Below are 17,174 nucleotides of genomic sequence, written 5' to 3' on the forward strand. Positions count from 1 at the left end.
AGAATTCCTGTAATGCATTTCACATGGATTATGTTATATGTGGATTACTGCAATGTGTTATATGTCGGGTTCCTTTGAAAACCATCTGGAAAATTCAGCAGGTCCAAAATAGGGCAGTTAGCTTGTTAACTGGGACCAGCCAGTACAATCATATTACGCCAGTACTTTGCTATCTGTGCTGGCTTCCACTACATTTCTCAGGCCAATGGAAAGTGCTGGCATTACCCTTTAAGCCCTAAACGGTTTGGACCAGGTTACTTGAGGGATATATACCTGCCCGACTCTAAGATCATATATAGAGGCCCTTCTCCAAATGCCCCTGCCAAATCAGGTGCAGCGGGTGACTACTAAAGAGGAAGCCTTCTCAGTGGTGCCACCCTAGTTGTAGAATGCCTTCTCCAAAGAGGCTCACCTGGCCACCTACATTGTGGTCTTTTTGGTGGCAGGTGAAGATATTTTTTATTTTCCCAGGTGATGTTTCTCAATCTCACTATCTTGTAATGGTTTTTAGATCCTTTGTATGAATGTCATTTTCTGTGGCTGGCTTTACTTTGGCTTTATTCTGTTTTAGATTTCATGTTTATGTTTTATTTTTTATCTTATGGTTTTACATTTTACTTGTAAACTGCCCAGAGAACCTTCTTTACTGGGCAATACATAAACACTTTAAAAATAAAAATAAAATAATAAACATAAATGCAAAAGGTTTTTCAATAGCGTAGCAGGGGGTATATTCGTTCTTCTAAATTTCCATCAAGTGTGTATAACAGTTCAGTTCTAAGTATTTTGAATCAGAAGGTGCTCTGAGTTCAACGGGATTGACTCCTCTAGGGCATTTTCAAGACTGCAACTTAAATAAGTATGACCTGTTGTGTTAGGCTGATTTTTGTTACAGGGATTTCTGAAAAGGAACCTTGATAAAACCATGATATACTGGTTGGGTGTGAATGACTTAGAAACAGAAGGAAAGTGGAGATGGAAAGAAGGTGGTCAGATTACATCAATATCGTGAGTATATATTGGCTTTGGTTTTTTTAATCACTTAAAAACGTGTATTTAATGTTTTCACAAAGAACATTACAATAGGCTTCATGCAGTGTGCTGAAAAAATGCAACAGGTAGAGGTGACCTTTGAGACAAGTAGCTAGTTTTCAGTATAATTGAATAACCAGGCTCTACGACTGTGATGTATCCACCTATTTAATGCAGTTCTTTCTCAAATTCAAATAGAATCATAGAACCATAGAATAGTAAGGTTGGAAGGGGCCTACAAGACCATCAAGTCCAACCCCCTGCTCAATACAGGAATCCAAGTCAGGGCATCCCCGACAGATGGCTGTCCAGCCTCGTCTTGAATGCCTCCGGTGTAGGAGAACCCACTACCTACCTAGGTAATTGGTTCCATTGCTGTATTGTTCTAACAGTCAGGACGTTTTTCCTGATGTTCAGCCGGAATCTGGCTTCCTGTAACTTGAGCCCATTATTCCGTGTCCTGCATTCTGGGATGATCGAGAAGAGATCCTGGCCTTCCTCTCTGTGACAACCTTTCAAGTACTTGAAGAGCTCTATCCTATCTCCCTTCAGTCTTCTCTTCTCAAGGCTAAACATGCCCAGTTCTTCCAGTCTCTCTTCATAGGGCTTTGTTTCCAGTTCCCTGATCATCTTTGTTGCCCTCCTCTGAACCCTCTCCAGCTTGTCTGCATCCTTCTTAAAGTGCGGTGCCCAGAACTGGACACAGTACTCCAGATGAGGCCTAACCAGTGCTGAGTAGAGGGGAACTAGTACTTCCCTGAATTTGGAAGCTGTGCTTCTATTAATGCAGCCCAAAATAGCATTTGCCTTTTTTGCAGCCAGATCACATTGTTAGATCATATTCAGTGTTGTTGAGCCACGTATCCCCCATCTTGTAACTGTGCATTTGGTTTCTTTTTCCTAGGTGCAGAACTTGGCATTTATCCCTATTCAGTTTCATTCTGTTGTTTTCTGCCCAGCACTCCAGTCTATCCAGATCACTTTGAATTTTGTTTCTGTCTTCCAAAGTATTAGCTATCCCGCCCAATTTCGTGTCATCTGCAAATTTGATCAGCATTTCCCTACTCCTCCTCCTGCAAGTCATTAATAAAAATGTTGAAGAGCACTGGGCCCAGGACTGAGCCCTGCGGTACCCCACTCGTTACCTCTCCCCAGTTTGAGAAGGTCCCATTGATAAGCAGTCTTTGAGTCCGATTCTGTAGCCAGATGTAGATCCAGCGGATCTTGCCATCCTTATTTAATAGCTGAACCACCATTTCTTTCCTCTGTCTTTTACTTTGCACATAGTTGAAGAAAGCTTTTTTGTTGCTTTTAGCATCCCTCGCTAACCTCAGCTCGTTCTCAGCTTTAGCCTTCCTGATGCCATCCCTGCAATTCTATGCTACCTGCCTGTACTCTTCCTTTGTTGCTTGGCCTTCTTTCCACTTCGTCTATATGTACTTTTTTGTTTTCAGGTCTCTTAGCTTTTTGTGAAGCCACATTGGCTTCTTCTGTTGACTTTCACCTTTTTTTCTTGTTGGAATTGTTTGTAATTGTGCCTTGAAAATTTGCCTTTTTTAAAAACTCCCACCCATCTTGGACTCCTTTTCTTGTTAGAGTCACTTGCCATGGGACCTTACTTATCATTGTTCTGAGTTTATTAAAATCAGCTTTCCTAAAATCCAGGGTACGTGTTTGACTACACTCGGCTTTTGCTTCCTTTAGAACCATGAACTCAAGTATAACATGGTCGCTTTCCCCCAGAGTTCCTGTAACTGCTACTTTACCCATTACGTCATCTCTGTTGGTTAGGATCAAGTCAAGGATTGCCGATCCTCTAGTTCCTACCTCTACCTTCTGTAGGAGGAAGTTATCCGCCACACAAGTCAGGGATTTCCTGGCGGGGCCATGTTTTGCAGAATTTGTCTCCCAACAAATATCAGGGAAATTGAAGTCCCCCATTACTACTACATCATACTTCCTTGAAACATTGGCTATTTGCTTTTCAAAAGTTTCATCCTCATCTTCTCCTTGATTGGGTGGCCAGAAGTAGACTCCGACCACCATGTTCCTTTTATTCTTTGCTCCATTTATTTTAACCCAGATGCTCTTGATGGGGCTACCAAGCTCATCCTCCTGTATTTCTGTGCAGAGATAAGTATTCTTAACATATAGTGCAACCCCACCTCCCTTTCTATGCAATGAATATGAACTTGAGCACAGTCCGGGAGAGAGCAGAGGACAGGAAGGCCTGGCGTGCTATGGTCCATGGGGTCACGAAGAGTCAGACATGACTTAACGACTGAACAACAACAACCTCCCTTTCTGTTCCTCCTTTTCTTTTTGAACAAGTTATATCCTTCAATTGCTATATTCCAGTCATGAGAGTCCAAGTCTCAGTTATACCTATCAAGTCATAATTTCCCTCCTGTATTAAGAGTTCAAGTTCGTTCTGTTTGTTTCCCATACTCTAGGCATTAGTCTATAGCCATCGAAGACCATGTGCTTCATGGTCTGGCTTTCTTCCTACATGTTTGTGAAGATATTATTGGGTGCTGTTAGAGCTGTTCTCTCTGCTGCAGTGCATGAGCCTTCATCCATTGTTACCCCCAACTTTACGTCTCCCTTCCCCGTAGGATTCAGTTTAAAGCCCTCCTGATGAAGTTCTTCATGCTGTGGCCAAACACATTCTTCCCAGCCTTTGTGAGGTGCTACCCGCCCCTTGCCAACAGTCCATCTTCCAGGAAGTATAGCCCGTTCAAGTTAAAATACACAGACAAGTATACAAATCTCATGACACGGGCTACAATTTCTTCAACTTAACAAATACAGTCAAACAACTTGGCTCTTGTTCGCATGACAATTAGAAAGAAATTAGCCACCTGTTCAGTGACATGTGGGATTTTATCTGAGAGACAGTTGATTACCAATCTTTCATCTGGATGGCCCGGGAAGTTGATCAGAAGAGGATAAATTATGTGGTGTCTCAAATCAGAGTAAAAATTACAGTATAATAGTACATGTGTCAAAGTTTCAGGGACTCCTGCTTTGCATGGACACAATCTGTTCTGAAGTGGAATTTTCATAAATCTGCCCTGGAGCACTACTGTTGGTAGAACATTAAGTGTTGCGAGTATAAATGCTCTATGAACTTGTATATTCCTAAGAGATGTCAAATAAGAAGTTGAGATACCATAATTGGGCACAATCCCATGGGCCATTGGAGAACAATTTCTGTTAGCCAGTGAGTACAGATCCTGTCTTTCAATATCATAGAATCACTGGATCAGAAGTTTGGAGGCTTGTTGTTGCTCAAGCATTAGAAGGGATTCAAATGAAACACCAATTGAGCTAATTTTATGTAAAATTATATGGGACCATTTACTAGAATGTGAGTCTGTTAGCTTAGAATATACAAAACTAGATGCTGGTGAAGAAAAATGCAGACATAACCAGAATTTTAGTGCCTGGGCCCACACTCTTGTTCCAAACACATGGCTGCATATCCTACACAATTACGTACCCCCAAAATACAACGCAAGAAAATGCTTCGGCTTTTTCCAGAACAGAATTTGTCATCTCAATCCATACAGGGATACCGTATAATAACTGATTCAACAACTTAGCTCTGAATACTCTGAGGGCTGGGGGAATACTATGACCACCTTGGGTGTAATAAAAACAAACAACAATGGATGCACTGCAATTTGCAGAACTGAGTGCATTTTTGCATTGTAAGTTCCACTTAAGATTATATTGGAAATAAAGCCCTAGGTACTTAAATTCTTCAACCTGTTCAAAAGTATTCCCCTTTAAAGTCCAGCAAAACTTTTTCCATGGCTTAGAGAAAACCATAATTTTATTTACAAATTTTATAATCAATGAGTTTTTATCACAATGCACCAAGAAGGCCTGTAATAGCTGTTTCAAACCCAGTTGGGTTAGAGATGATATCACAGTATCATCTGTGTATAGCAACCATGAGATCTGCCTTAAACCAAGCTTGGGGGCGGGGGGTGTCCTTCTACCAGCAACAATGATGGGGCTAAGCATTCAGGAATAAGTTGAATAAAAATAGGGCCAAAATACAACCCTGTTTTACACCCTTGTTTGTCATTATCTTATTTGTCAGTAGGCCCAGTTGACCACCAGTGACTTGAAGACTTGTTTGGATATACAAATTATGAATAAGGAACACCAATCTTCTATCCAAAGATAAATATTTTTTTAGTTTATCCCACAATAATTTTCTTGAGACAAACCCATAGCCCCTTTCAGTGAATAAATGCTGTAAACAGTTTCCCCCTGCTTCGTTTAGGGAGCAATCCTATGCAGATAGGTGGCGGCCTCCGAACTTGTAGGCGACTGCCTATTCAATACCTGGGAGGAAGAACGCAGAGGGGATCCTGTCCTCCATGCTCCAGCCACCCTGCATTTGAGGCTAGATGGCCGATTTCAGCTGTCTAGCTGCGGGATGTCGGAGCGTGGGGGGGGGGGCAGATGACACATAGGAAGTGTCGTACCAGCACTTCCGCACTCCCCGCTCTTCCCTGCCCCTGGGAATGCCCCCTTTTGCCCCACTCTGCACTGCTTTTACGAGCATGGAGCGCGGGGATGGTCCGTGCCACCTATGAGCCGGTGGGGGAGGGGGCAGGGAGGTAGTTCTCTGGGAACCGACCAATCCTATGGCCATCTAGCCGCTGACTAGCAGCCATAGGATTGCGCCCATAATGTATTTCTCTGCTAAATGAGCTAGCACAATACAATGATCCAATGTGGGTTTATTGGAACAAAATCCAATTTGTTCATGTCCCAAGATGTCCTGATCCTCCATCAAGGTTAGTAATTTCTCAGACAAATGTCCTATATAGTTTCCCTATAATTTATTTTATATTATTTATTTATTGCATTTATTTTTGTTGTTTATTCGGTCAGTCGCTTCCGACTCTTCGTGACTTCATGGACCAGCCCACGCCAGAGCTTCCTGTCAGCCGTCGCCATCCCCAGCTCCCCCAAGGTCGAGTCCGTCACCTCCAGAATATCATTCATCCACCTTGCCCTTGGTCGGCCCCTCTTCCTTTTGCCTTCCACTTTCCCTAGCATCAGCATCTTCTCCAGGGTATCCTGTCTTCTCATTATGTGGCCAAAGTACTTCAGTTTTGCCTTTAATAACATTCCCTCAAGTGAGCAGTCTGGCTTTATTTCCTGGAGTATGGACTGGTTTGATCTTCTTGCAGTCCAAGGCACTCTCAGAATTTTCTTCCAGCACCACAGTTCAAAAGCATCTATCTTCCTTCGCTCAGCCTTCCTTATGGTCCAGCTCTCGCAGCCATCGGTTACTACGGGGAATACCATTGGTTTAACTATACAAAATGATTTGTCATTGCTCTCCTCCCAAGAAGTAAACGTCTTCCGATTTCCTGGCTGCAGTCAGCGTCTGCAGTAATCTTTGCGCCTAGAAAGACAAAGTCTGTCACTGCCTCCACGTTTTCTCCCTCTATTTGCCAGTTATCAATCAAGCTGGTTGCCATAATCTTGGGGTTTTTTGAGGGTTAACTGCAACCCAGCTTTTGCACTTTCTTCTTTCACCTTCATCATGAGGTTCCTCAGCTCCTCCTCGCTTTCAGCCATCACAGTGGTATCATCTGCATATCTGAGATAGTTAATGTTTCTTCCAGCAATTTTAACTCCAGCCTCGGCTTCATCAAGCCCAGCACGTCGCATGATGTGTTCTGCGTACAGGTTGAATAGGTAGGGTGAGAGTATACAACCCTGCTGTACTCCTTTCCCAATCTTAAACCAGTCCGTTGTTCCATGGTCTGTTCTTACCGTTGCTACTTGGTAGTTATACGGATTCCTTGGGAGGCAGACAAGATGACTTGGTATCCCCATACCACCAAGAACTTGCCACAGTTTGTTATGATCCACACAGTCAAAGGCTTTAGAATAGTCAATAAAACAGAAATAGATGTTTTTCTGAAACTCCCTGGCTTTCTCCATTATCCAGCGGATATTGGCAATTTGGTCTCTAGTTCCTCTGCCTTTATGAAACCCAGCTTGTACATCTGGCAATTCACGTTCCATGAATTGCTGGAGTCTACCTTGCAAGATCTTGAGCATTACCTTACTGGCATGTGAAATAAGTGCCACTGTTCGATAGTTTGAACATTCTTTGGTGCTTCCCTTTTTTGGTATGGGGATATAGGTTGATTTTTTCCAATCTGTTGGCCATTCTTGTGTTTTCCAAATTTGCTGGCATATGGCATACATCACCTTGACAGCATCATCTTGCAAGATTTTAAACAGTTCAGCTGGGATACCATCATCTCCTGCTGCCTTGTTATTAGCAATGCTTCTTAAGGCCCATTCAACCTCACTCTTCAGGATATCTGGCTCTAGCTCACTGATATAACAGTCAAATCTATCCCCGATATTACTATCCTTCCTTTACAGATCTTCCGTATATTCTTGCCACCTTTTCTTGAACTCTTCTGCTTCTGTTAGGTCCTTGCCATCTTTGTTTTTGATCATACCCATTTTTGCCTGGAATTTACCTCCGATGTTTCTAATTTTCTGGAAGAGGTCTCTTGTCCTTCCTATTCTATTATCTTCTTCCGCTTCTGTGCATTGCTTGTTTAAAAATAATTCCTGATCTCTTCTGGCTAACCTCTGGAATTTTGCATTTAATTGGGTATATCTCCCCCTATCACTGTTGCCTTTGGCTTTCCTTCTTTCTTGGGCTGCTTCCAGTGTCTCAGCAGACAGCCATCTTGCCTTCTTGGTTTTCTTTTTCTTTGGGACGTTTTTTGTTGCCGCCTCCTGAACAATGTTGCGAACTTCTGTCCATAGTTCTTCCAGGACCCTATCTTCTAAATATAGTCCCTTAAATCTATTCTTCACCTCCAATGCATATTCATGAGGAATATTAGTGAGCTCATATCTGACTGATCTGTGGGTCTTCCCTATTCTCTTTAGTCTGATTCTAAATTGTGCAATAAGAAGTTCGTGATCTGAACTAGTCAGCTCCAGGTCTTGGTTTTACCGACTGCATAGATGTCTGCCACCTTTGGCTACAAAGGATGTAGTCAATCTGATTTCGGTGTCGACCATCTGGTGAAGTCCATGTATAAAGTCGTCTCTTAGGTTGTTGGAAGAGAGTGTTTGTTATGCACAGTGAGTTGTCTTGGCAAAATTCTATCAGCCTATGTCCTGCTTCATTTTGTTCTCCCAGACCATGCTTGCCTGTAATTCCAGGTGTCGTTTGACTACCCACCTTGCATTTATACCCCGCCTTTTTTCCTCTTGCAAGGAACCCAAGGCGGCTTACATTATCCTCCTCATGTAATGGACAAAAGGCTAATTGGACAGTAATTCACCAGAACTTTTGGGTCTCCCCTTATAAAAATAGGAACTATGATTGCTTTAGTCCATGCTTTGGGGAAGCTCCCAATCTGATTAATAAGAGTAAAAAGTGTTGCCAAAGGAGAGGCCCACCACCCTAGGTGTACTTTCAGCAGTTCAAGTGGTATGGAATCTGGGCCTGGAGATGTCCCCACTTTAAGTTGTCTGATAAGATTTTTTATTTCATTTGGGTTCACTGAAGGTCATTCAGGGGTAATTGAAAGGTGAATAGTTTGTAAGATCAGATGAGGAAAGTGAGGGATCATAGAAAATGCTAGAAAAATAGGCTTCTCATACCTGGACTGGAATTAAACGGTCAGGTAAGCCTGTTCTACTTTTGAGAGCATGTGTAAGTAGGGTCCAAAAGAGTTTATTTGTTAGTGAAGTATTTATCAATAGTTCCCATTTTTCCTTTGTGCCACCCTTTTCTTTTTAGCAATGTCACTTTTATATTTCTTTTTTAACTCATAGTACTCAGTTGGTAAACTGTTTAATTTATTGTTATGAGAAAAACAGTAGAGGGGGTGCATCTGATTTTTCAGATGTTGACATTCTCTGTCATAGGAAGGTTTTAATCTTTCCTATTTATCTGTACTTGTCTGTTGTTCCAGGACCATTTTGAGTTGTCTAAATGAGGTTAGCATAAGGTTTTAATCTTTCCTATTTATCTGTACTGGTCTGTTGTTCCAGGACCATTTTGAGTTATCTAAATGAGGTTAGCATAAGAATGTAAGGCATCATCAATATGTGTTGATTATTTGTTGGTTATCTGTTCACTTAAGGTGTTAGAAGTAGAACAATTAAGAATTTCTATGGTCTTTTTGTCTCTGATTTTTGTCCATCTAACTCATTTATAGCAGAAAAATTGTTTTCATCTAACATAGGAAGAGAAGGAAGGGACGGAGATTTTTAAAAATAGTTCATTCTGATAATTAACAGGAGATTATCACTATCTGTACAGTTCCCTACAAAAAATCAGTCGGGTTCCTCCCGGTATAGTTGCTGTGTGCCCCAACCCCCACATTGACCTCGGGTATGCTAGCCCTGCCCAGGGGTGTGCCTTTCACCATGACCCCGGTCAAGGGGTGTTTCCCTGCATTGTGCTGAATGAAGCTTGCCCTCTGAATGCCCACAGAACTTACAGAGATCTCCCTCAACTGACATGGCGCAGCACTATCTCAAGGCTCCGATTCTACTTTGTTTGGTGTATTGCCTTAGGAAGAAGCTGTCAAGGGCTCCTTGGAGGCCTCTCTCAGTCTAATCCAGTAGCCAAGTCCAGACACAGACAAGGGGATTCCTTTCAAAGCTTTATTCTTCTTTTACAACTTAACAACTCTACTGTTTGCAACTAGATCTGAGCAGCACAGTACCTATGCCCTAAGTTGGAACAGTTGGTCCCCGTTTGAAAGGGAATTACTGGCAGTTAAGTCCTGAACTTAAGGACTAGGGAGAGTCCCCCCCATTTTCCCTTGGATCCTCTGGGCGCAGCCGTTGTTTGCGCGCCAACTGGGCACTACGCCTCCTTTCCGCACCCTCCATTTGGCGCCGCTCTCTGCGTCGGCGTCGCGCGTCCACCAAGTCTGCTTTCTGCACTCTGTCACTCCCTGGACTGCTATCTAAGCTAGGAATGCTGGTGGGAGGAATCTCCATCAGCTGTTGGCCCTGGGAAAGAGGAGCGTGCTCCTCTCCCAGGAGCGACTGCTCTTCCTCAGAATCAGAACTACTCTGGGATTCTATGGGCTCAGTATCCACCCTGACAGAAACTATGTCAGCCCTTCTTTATAGAGATCCTGTGGGTTAAAATGGGGGCTGGTTTCCGTCTTTGTGTTCTTGCCCCCCTTTCCCAGCACAAGCATATGTGTGTCTACTTGGAAGTAACTCCCATTGTGCTCAATGAGGCTTGCTCCTGAAATGCAGGTGCATCTGGACTTTCAGGGGAAAGGAGAAAGTGGGGGGAGGGGGGAGGCTCTCTTATTATGGAACCCTGGATGGACCAAAGCATGGTAAAGCTGATTCCTTTTAAAAAATCTGGTACTCCTCCATTAACTTCTCCTTCCATTGTTGTCGAAACATGCCCTGGATTGCACATGGCACTCCTGCCCACCTCACTCTCCTATCCTCCACCCTTCTCCAGGGATTACTTTTTATCCTTGAGGATGTCTTGGGGAACTGTCAAGGAGAGTGGGAAAGCAGAGTAGGCAGGGAAGAACTGGGACTGCTCAAGTGTGCAGGCTGAATATTATTGAGTGCTATTGACCTCATGTCCTGCTTGTGAGGTTCTTATGGGCATCTGGTTTGCCACTTTGGTAACAAAATGCTGGACTAGATAGGCCTTTGGTCTGACCAGCACAGCTGTTCTTATGTACTTATGAATACTTCAAAACCCCATCAAGGTTTTTGGAGTGTTGAGTTTGAACAGATGAGCAGGCCAGTCATGGGCATCCGCTCATCATTCTGAGAGTAGCAACAGCAGCTGCTCATGTTGTGTCTGCCCCATTTATCTCTACTTTCAGTGTCCATTCATAAGGGCAAGGCTCAGTCCAGGCCAGGCGGTCAATAAATTAAACACAGGAGGAGGGGATGCCTTTGAGTTTAACCGACGCCGAGGGAGCACCTGCCTCATAAGGCAAAGAAGTACTAGTAGGGAGCAGCAAGGCCAGGGTCCTTCACACCAAAGTAACTTCATTCTGAGAGTGGCAACAGCACTTTGTGCTGCACACGCCTGCCCCATGGGTTGTCTCTAGTCCCCAGTTCCATGCAACATGGATGGGCAAGACCCAGCCAGGGGAGGTCAGTAAATTAAACCTGGGGGTGGGGATTCCATTGACCTCCGTTGAGAGTGGCTGCAATGGAAATGGTAGACTGTGGACCTGGAACGGGCAGTGAGGCTGGCTTTCTGCCAGACCCAGCCAGGCAGCTGAAGGCCTTTGGTTTGGTAGCCTGCCTTGTAAAGCATCCCTCACTGACTGTGACTATGGAAATCACTGACTTCGCATCCTGTTCCACCTGGCATGGGCCTCTGCCTGAGCTCACTTTAATTTAAAGTGAACCAATGACTTGTTTTCCTGCCCACAGATGAGGTGTGGGAGAACACTGGATTGTTGCCCATCTAGGAAGAGTGTGTATGGGGTATTGCTTGAAAGGACAATCCCTGCCTGTTCCAGAATGACAAGGGAAGATGCACTCCTTATGTACACTTGCTTTTTGTGGCTTAAACAAGCCCCCCCAACATACATAGGATTGGGCTGTTAACATTGGTATGTGAAAGCACCATAAAACCCTATGCTTTCACCCACAAAGGCTGAGAAAGTGCTGAAAAAGAGTATAAGGGAAAGGCAGAGATGATGTCAGGGTGGAACCTGAGCCAATAGAGCCCCAGAGCAGTTCTGATTCTGAGGAGGAACAGCAATCCGTGGGAGAGGAGCTCGCTCATCTCTCACAAGCACAGCAGCTGGCAGAGATTCCTCCTGCCAGCATTCCTGGGATAGATAGTGACCCTGGCAGTGAGAGAGCGCTGGAGGGGGGCTTGCTGGACGCTTGGTGCAGATGCAGGGAGCAACGACAGATGGAGGGTGCAGAAAGGAGACATACTGCCCGTTTGGCGCTCAAACAACGGTCGTGTCCCAAAGACCCAAGGGAAAGAGGGAGGATCTCTCCCTAGCCCATAAGTTCAGGGTCTTCCTGTGGTTCTCCTTCAAACGGGGACCAGCTGCCTTACCTGGAGCTTAGGCTACTCTGCTATCTTTCCCCAGTGCTGTTCCTTGCTATGTTGCTAGTGATTAGTATCTGAAAGAGTCATAAAGTAATAAAGGAATAAAGTCTCGGAAAGAATCCTCATTGTCTGTGTCCTGAGTTGGCTATTGGTGGGGACTGCAAGAGGCAGCTAGGGCGCTCCTGACAGATGGCTAACTTTCACATTATGAGGATAGTCATTCCAAATTTCATCCATGCTCATAAGAATCCACAGGAAGGGGCAAGGAGGGACAATCAACTCCCTGCGGATGAGCCATAGTCTCCCAATTCTCTGCTTTCATTGGAAAAAAAGCAAGTCTCTAGCCCTTGTAGAACTCGAGATATGAGGCAAAACATGCAGCCACTGTTCTGCCTATTCATTTTGTCAGAAACTAGCCAGCTCTCTCGCCTTTTAGTGTTTTAGCCAATGAATGAAGTCACAGAAATGGTTTAGACACTCACTATCCTGGTGTGTTAACCCTTCTGCATGTGTTAATCCTTTTGGGGGCCTTCCCTGTTAGGTAGTAATTGCAGCCTAATAAACAATTTATAAAACCAGGAGTTCCCTATAGCTGGGATTGGACAGTAGTGTGTCTACCAAAAAACAAAAGGGAGCATAAAAGACAGGAGTTCATGAACTTTCTAACTCAGGTCTTGTTAATATTTTTTTCTGAGTTCATAAATACTAAAAAAAATTACCTTGACAATATGTGCAGATAAAGTTCATCATAATTATGACCATATAGCAGGAGGCAGAGCTGTGGCTGAGAAAGTGTGGGTTACACAAGTCCTGCAAAGTAGCCCAGTTTTATTATTCCTATTTTGCAGAGGGTGTGTGTGTTAGAGTAGTGTATGACAACCCTGCATTGTAGTCTAGTGTTGTTGGTGTTTTAGGGAAATGCAGATGGGGTTGTGAAGTTGATCGTAGCAGCAGTGCAATTATTAAGGGTTAGAACAGAATGTTTTATATATACTTAAGAGAACCTGCCACTTTTAGCTCTTGCAGGAGGCCCAAATGGAACTTCTTCCCATATCTCTCTTATTGTTGGCCTTGGAGCTGAAACAGTGTGCCATGGAGCTCCACAGTGTTTTCTCGTGTATTGTAGAAATAAAGAAACCTCTTGTGAAGGTACCTGAATCTATTGGTCATTGCCTCTAGAGCAGAGCCTAGCAGTGGGCTGCAAGCTGAGCAGGTCATCCCACCCCAATAATAACCGTGCCCTTCAACCCTGTAATGGCCTTTGGCCTAAAGGGCCATTACAGGGGTGAAGGGTGTCATGGAAGAAACTGAGGGTTTCAGCTGTGGGTGGAATGACATTGTCTGGACACCAGTTCTACCCAATGATGAACAGAGGGGCAGACCTGGTATACGCATTTCTCAGTGGCTCGATCTACCTATCTTGATAGACCTGGGGCTCAGGCATTATCGTTGCTTAGTCACCAGATCTAGCAGAAACTACTAGGGCTTTCTTACAAAGTGCAACCACACACAAAATGTACAGTTCAAGGAAAAAAAATCTGCCATTCCAAAAGAACATTACTGTAGTTCAAAATTCAAGCCATGCAAAAATATTGTTAGCTGATGTAAAAAGTGGCTGATAACAATATGAAAAGTAAAGTGAGTAGTCCAGGCTCCTCTAGAACCCTAAAACCTGATCACACACACCCATTTCTCCTCCCACTGCTAAAGACACCCCACACAGACTGTACTGCTACTCTCTAGAGCTGCCTTCCCCAACCTGGTGCACTTCAGATGTTTTGGACTTCAGCTCCAATCAGCCTGAGCCACCATGGCCGATGGTCTGGAATGCTGCGGTTGTAGTCCAAAACATCTGGAGGGCACCAGGTAGGGGAAGAGTGTTCATCAATGTTTTCAAGGTGAAGGACAGTTGTCAATGTTATAAGGCCAGTATAGGGTCCTGAGGCCTTTTTTTTTTACTACCTCACAATCCCAGACTTCTAGTCACCACTTGTGGGGTTCCCTTTACCCAAGGGGGGGCTTTCTCTCCCTCCCTTCTTCTAATCAGTACCTATGCTCCTGCACTGGCGAGGTTCTCCCCAAAATCCTTCTTTTCCACATACCCCTGGATGACTACAGAACTCCTTGCCACCGGGTCTGCCTTCCCTAGTCACCAGGTCAGGTGCTTTGGTCAGTGTCTCCCCTCACACTGCCACCTTTAGGCTCTTACCCACAACCCTCTGTTGGTGTATTGTGATGCTTCACCACTCTCTCAATTGCCGCCACCCATAACCCTTTTAGAGCTGCTTTCTTCCTTTTTGGTAGCACAGACCAAGCAGCCAGCACACGGGGGTTATTCCACAAAACCCTTTTTAATAAATAAAAATGAAACTTTTAAAATTGAAAACAAAGGCTTATTTGATACAACAGAATTGGAAATAGGAACTGGGTTGGGATGAGGAAAGGATATCAGGAATGATGATTAAAATAAGGCAACACTATCAAATGCACAGTATAACTCTTGCTTTTAGTTCTGTATTCACAACCCTTCACACCTTCTCTCACACTATCTGACATACTCTCTCTAACCCACAGACTATCACACTAGATGTTCTCTCTCTTATCTCCCAATCTAATCCCAGGTTTATCTAGCTGTTCCCAATCTATCTCACTCCCAGACTTGGCTCATTCACAGAAGCAATCACTCCACCTTTTATGCACAAGCTCTCATCCAGTCACACTACATTCCATTCTTACTCAGCCACTTTCTTCCACTTGCCAAACTGTCATTCTAGCCCACACTCTGCCAAACTCCTGCCTCACACTCACCTGTCAATCATTCCAGATACATATCAGCCACCATACATTCATACAAAGCTTTATGATTTACATATTGTAGCTGTGGAATTGCCACAGCCAGTGATGCCATAAAATATCTGATATGATATGATATTCTTAAGACAGCTGTATTTGAGTTTGTTTGTTTTTTCTTTTTCCTCGGTGAGGTTTTTCAGTCTCTCACTCCAAATAAACTTTTGTTGGCGTTCATGATGCTTCTTGAACTCCTCTGTATTAGTGCTGTTCAGTTCCCATAATCTCCTACTACTCTATGTAGGCTTCTACATGTCATAGAGCACATACAAGGAAAGTGCACAGGTGTGTTGTAGCAATGCATGCTGTGCATGTGAATTACAACTACAAACTGCTGTGCAGCTTTGCTCCTCCCTCTGGAAAAATTCCAGCAGACACCCATGAGCCGAGTTGATTTTGGGGCAGACAGAACTGGTGCCCATTCATCCCTACTTTAAGCCTAGGTCTACAAGGAATGCTTCTCCTAAAATGCCAGAGGTCACTAGAATTATATCAGTATTAGGATAGCTCTGCCTGGTAGGTTTCAGGCCCACTCTTCCACAACCGAGAACCACATTGCTGGAAGGGAGATTGTCTTGACCAACCTGCAACAACAATATGTTTTCTGTAAAAGGAGCATATCTGTTGACTGTTTCATTAAGCTCTGTACAACTTTCCTCCTTTTGATGCAGTCTTACTTTATTTGAAGGCTGTTTCCACAGCCTGCAAGTCTAGATACTCTTGCAAAACCTTCAGCTTCTTCCTTCATTCTAATACTTGCCCATTTTATTGTATGTTACTATTGTTTTAAAGGAGAAGTTCCACTTATATTGCATTCCTTCCTCTACTAATCTTGTAGTAAAAATGTTCTTCAGATGAAGTCAAAGAGTTTGGCTCATCAGAACTCTTAATGGAATTAATTGAATTTAAGCTATTGGCCTCAGGGCTGACATGGCAAGGTCAGAGGAAAAGGCTATTGATGGATATGTGTTGATAATTATTCTCTGGTCTTCATCCTAGTTTTTGGGATAGAGGAGAGCCACAGAAGAGTGAAGACAAGAACTGCGGTATCATCCACCCCAACGGGACATGGGCTTCTGCTGTGTGTTCCCTTCCCTATTACTGGATTTGTAAAAAGAAGCTGATCTGCTAAAATACCTCTTGGGCCTGCTCATAGGTCAGGATTGTCTGCAAGCTGCTTTGCGTGCCCTTGAATCTTCCCTCCTCCCCTCCCCTGCCCCATCTTGGAATGTATTGCTGCTTCCTGGTAGCTAGATAGGAGATAATACCTTTTAGCACTGAATAGTCTTTATGGTCCTGAACTATTTTCATGTGTGACATATAGTCCCACATCAGCCCATAACAAAACTAATGGGCTGATTGTGTGGCATCTGAAACCAGTTGTCTCTAATAAGCAAGTTTAGTGAACATACACACCTGCCCCCACATTTCCAGGTGGTCCCATGGTCATCCCTGTCAAACACATGAATGGAGGAAGAGGCCATGCCACTGAGACTCCAGGAACTGGACACAACTGCTTAAGCACAAGCAAGCACCAGGTGAATCTACCTTAACACTGGTGCCCATGGAAGCTTTCCTCCCAGGGCAAATAGCAACTTCAGCAGGCTGATTTTTATCAAGGGCATGGAGGGGAAGGATCAACACCCATCTCCTTGCATAAGCATGTTCCCAATCCTGACCACCACCACCCCGCAGTGCTCTATAAGTAACAAAAATCAGACATAAACACATGCACACATTTAATCTATCATCTAGTTTGGCCCTCAGAAAGACTAATGAGGGCAGCAAACCTTGGGTATCCAGGAGAATTTTAAGTTCATGAATGAATTGAAGGATTAAAAAAAAAAAAAAAAAAGAACTATTGGGGGAACACTTAGGGCTTCTCTACACAGAGGTTTTTAACAGGGCTTTTGCTTCCAGATTCTTTGTGGGATTAAGATTGGCCCTTTACAATTGCTTCCTTTCCCCCACTTTCCCCTTTATCTACAAGTTCTATATGTTTCATTATGCATCCACTAGATGGTGCTGTGGTATAGCAGCTATTATTGCACGACTTCATGTTTTCATGGGGAAATTCAACGTGCTGTATTTTAATGGCTCATTATCTCTGATCTTTAAAAAAAAAAAAAAAAAGGATAATGGTCAGTGTAAAGGACCAGCAAACTTCCATGAGTAACAAATTTCAACAGCAAGATAAAAG

The 17,174-nt window shown here is 43.7% G+C and overlaps 1 protein-coding gene across 2 annotated transcripts in view; it reads left to right on the top strand.

Moving 5' to 3' along the window:
- Positions 1-16,840, top strand: part of LOC146354267 (uncharacterized) — a 58,458-nt gene extending 41,618 nt beyond the window's left edge. For both annotated transcript variants that reach the window (XM_084838531.1, XM_084838532.1), the window contains 2 exons: positions 896-1,008; positions 15,974-16,840. In XM_084838531.1, coding sequence (XP_084694657.1) covers positions 896-1,008; positions 15,974-16,106 — 246 coding nt within the window. In that variant the 3' untranslated portion in view covers positions 16,107-16,840. The remainder of the gene's footprint in view (positions 1-895; positions 1,009-15,973) is intronic.
- Positions 16,841-17,174: the final 334 nt, after the last annotated feature.

The sequence above is a fragment of the Heloderma suspectum genome, chromosome 2 (genome assembly GCF_057233095.1).
Source record: "Heloderma suspectum isolate Gila_16-S chromosome 2, 16-S_ref, whole genome shotgun sequence".
NCBI classification, from domain to species: domain Eukaryota; kingdom Metazoa; phylum Chordata; class Lepidosauria; order Squamata; family Helodermatidae; genus Heloderma; species Heloderma suspectum.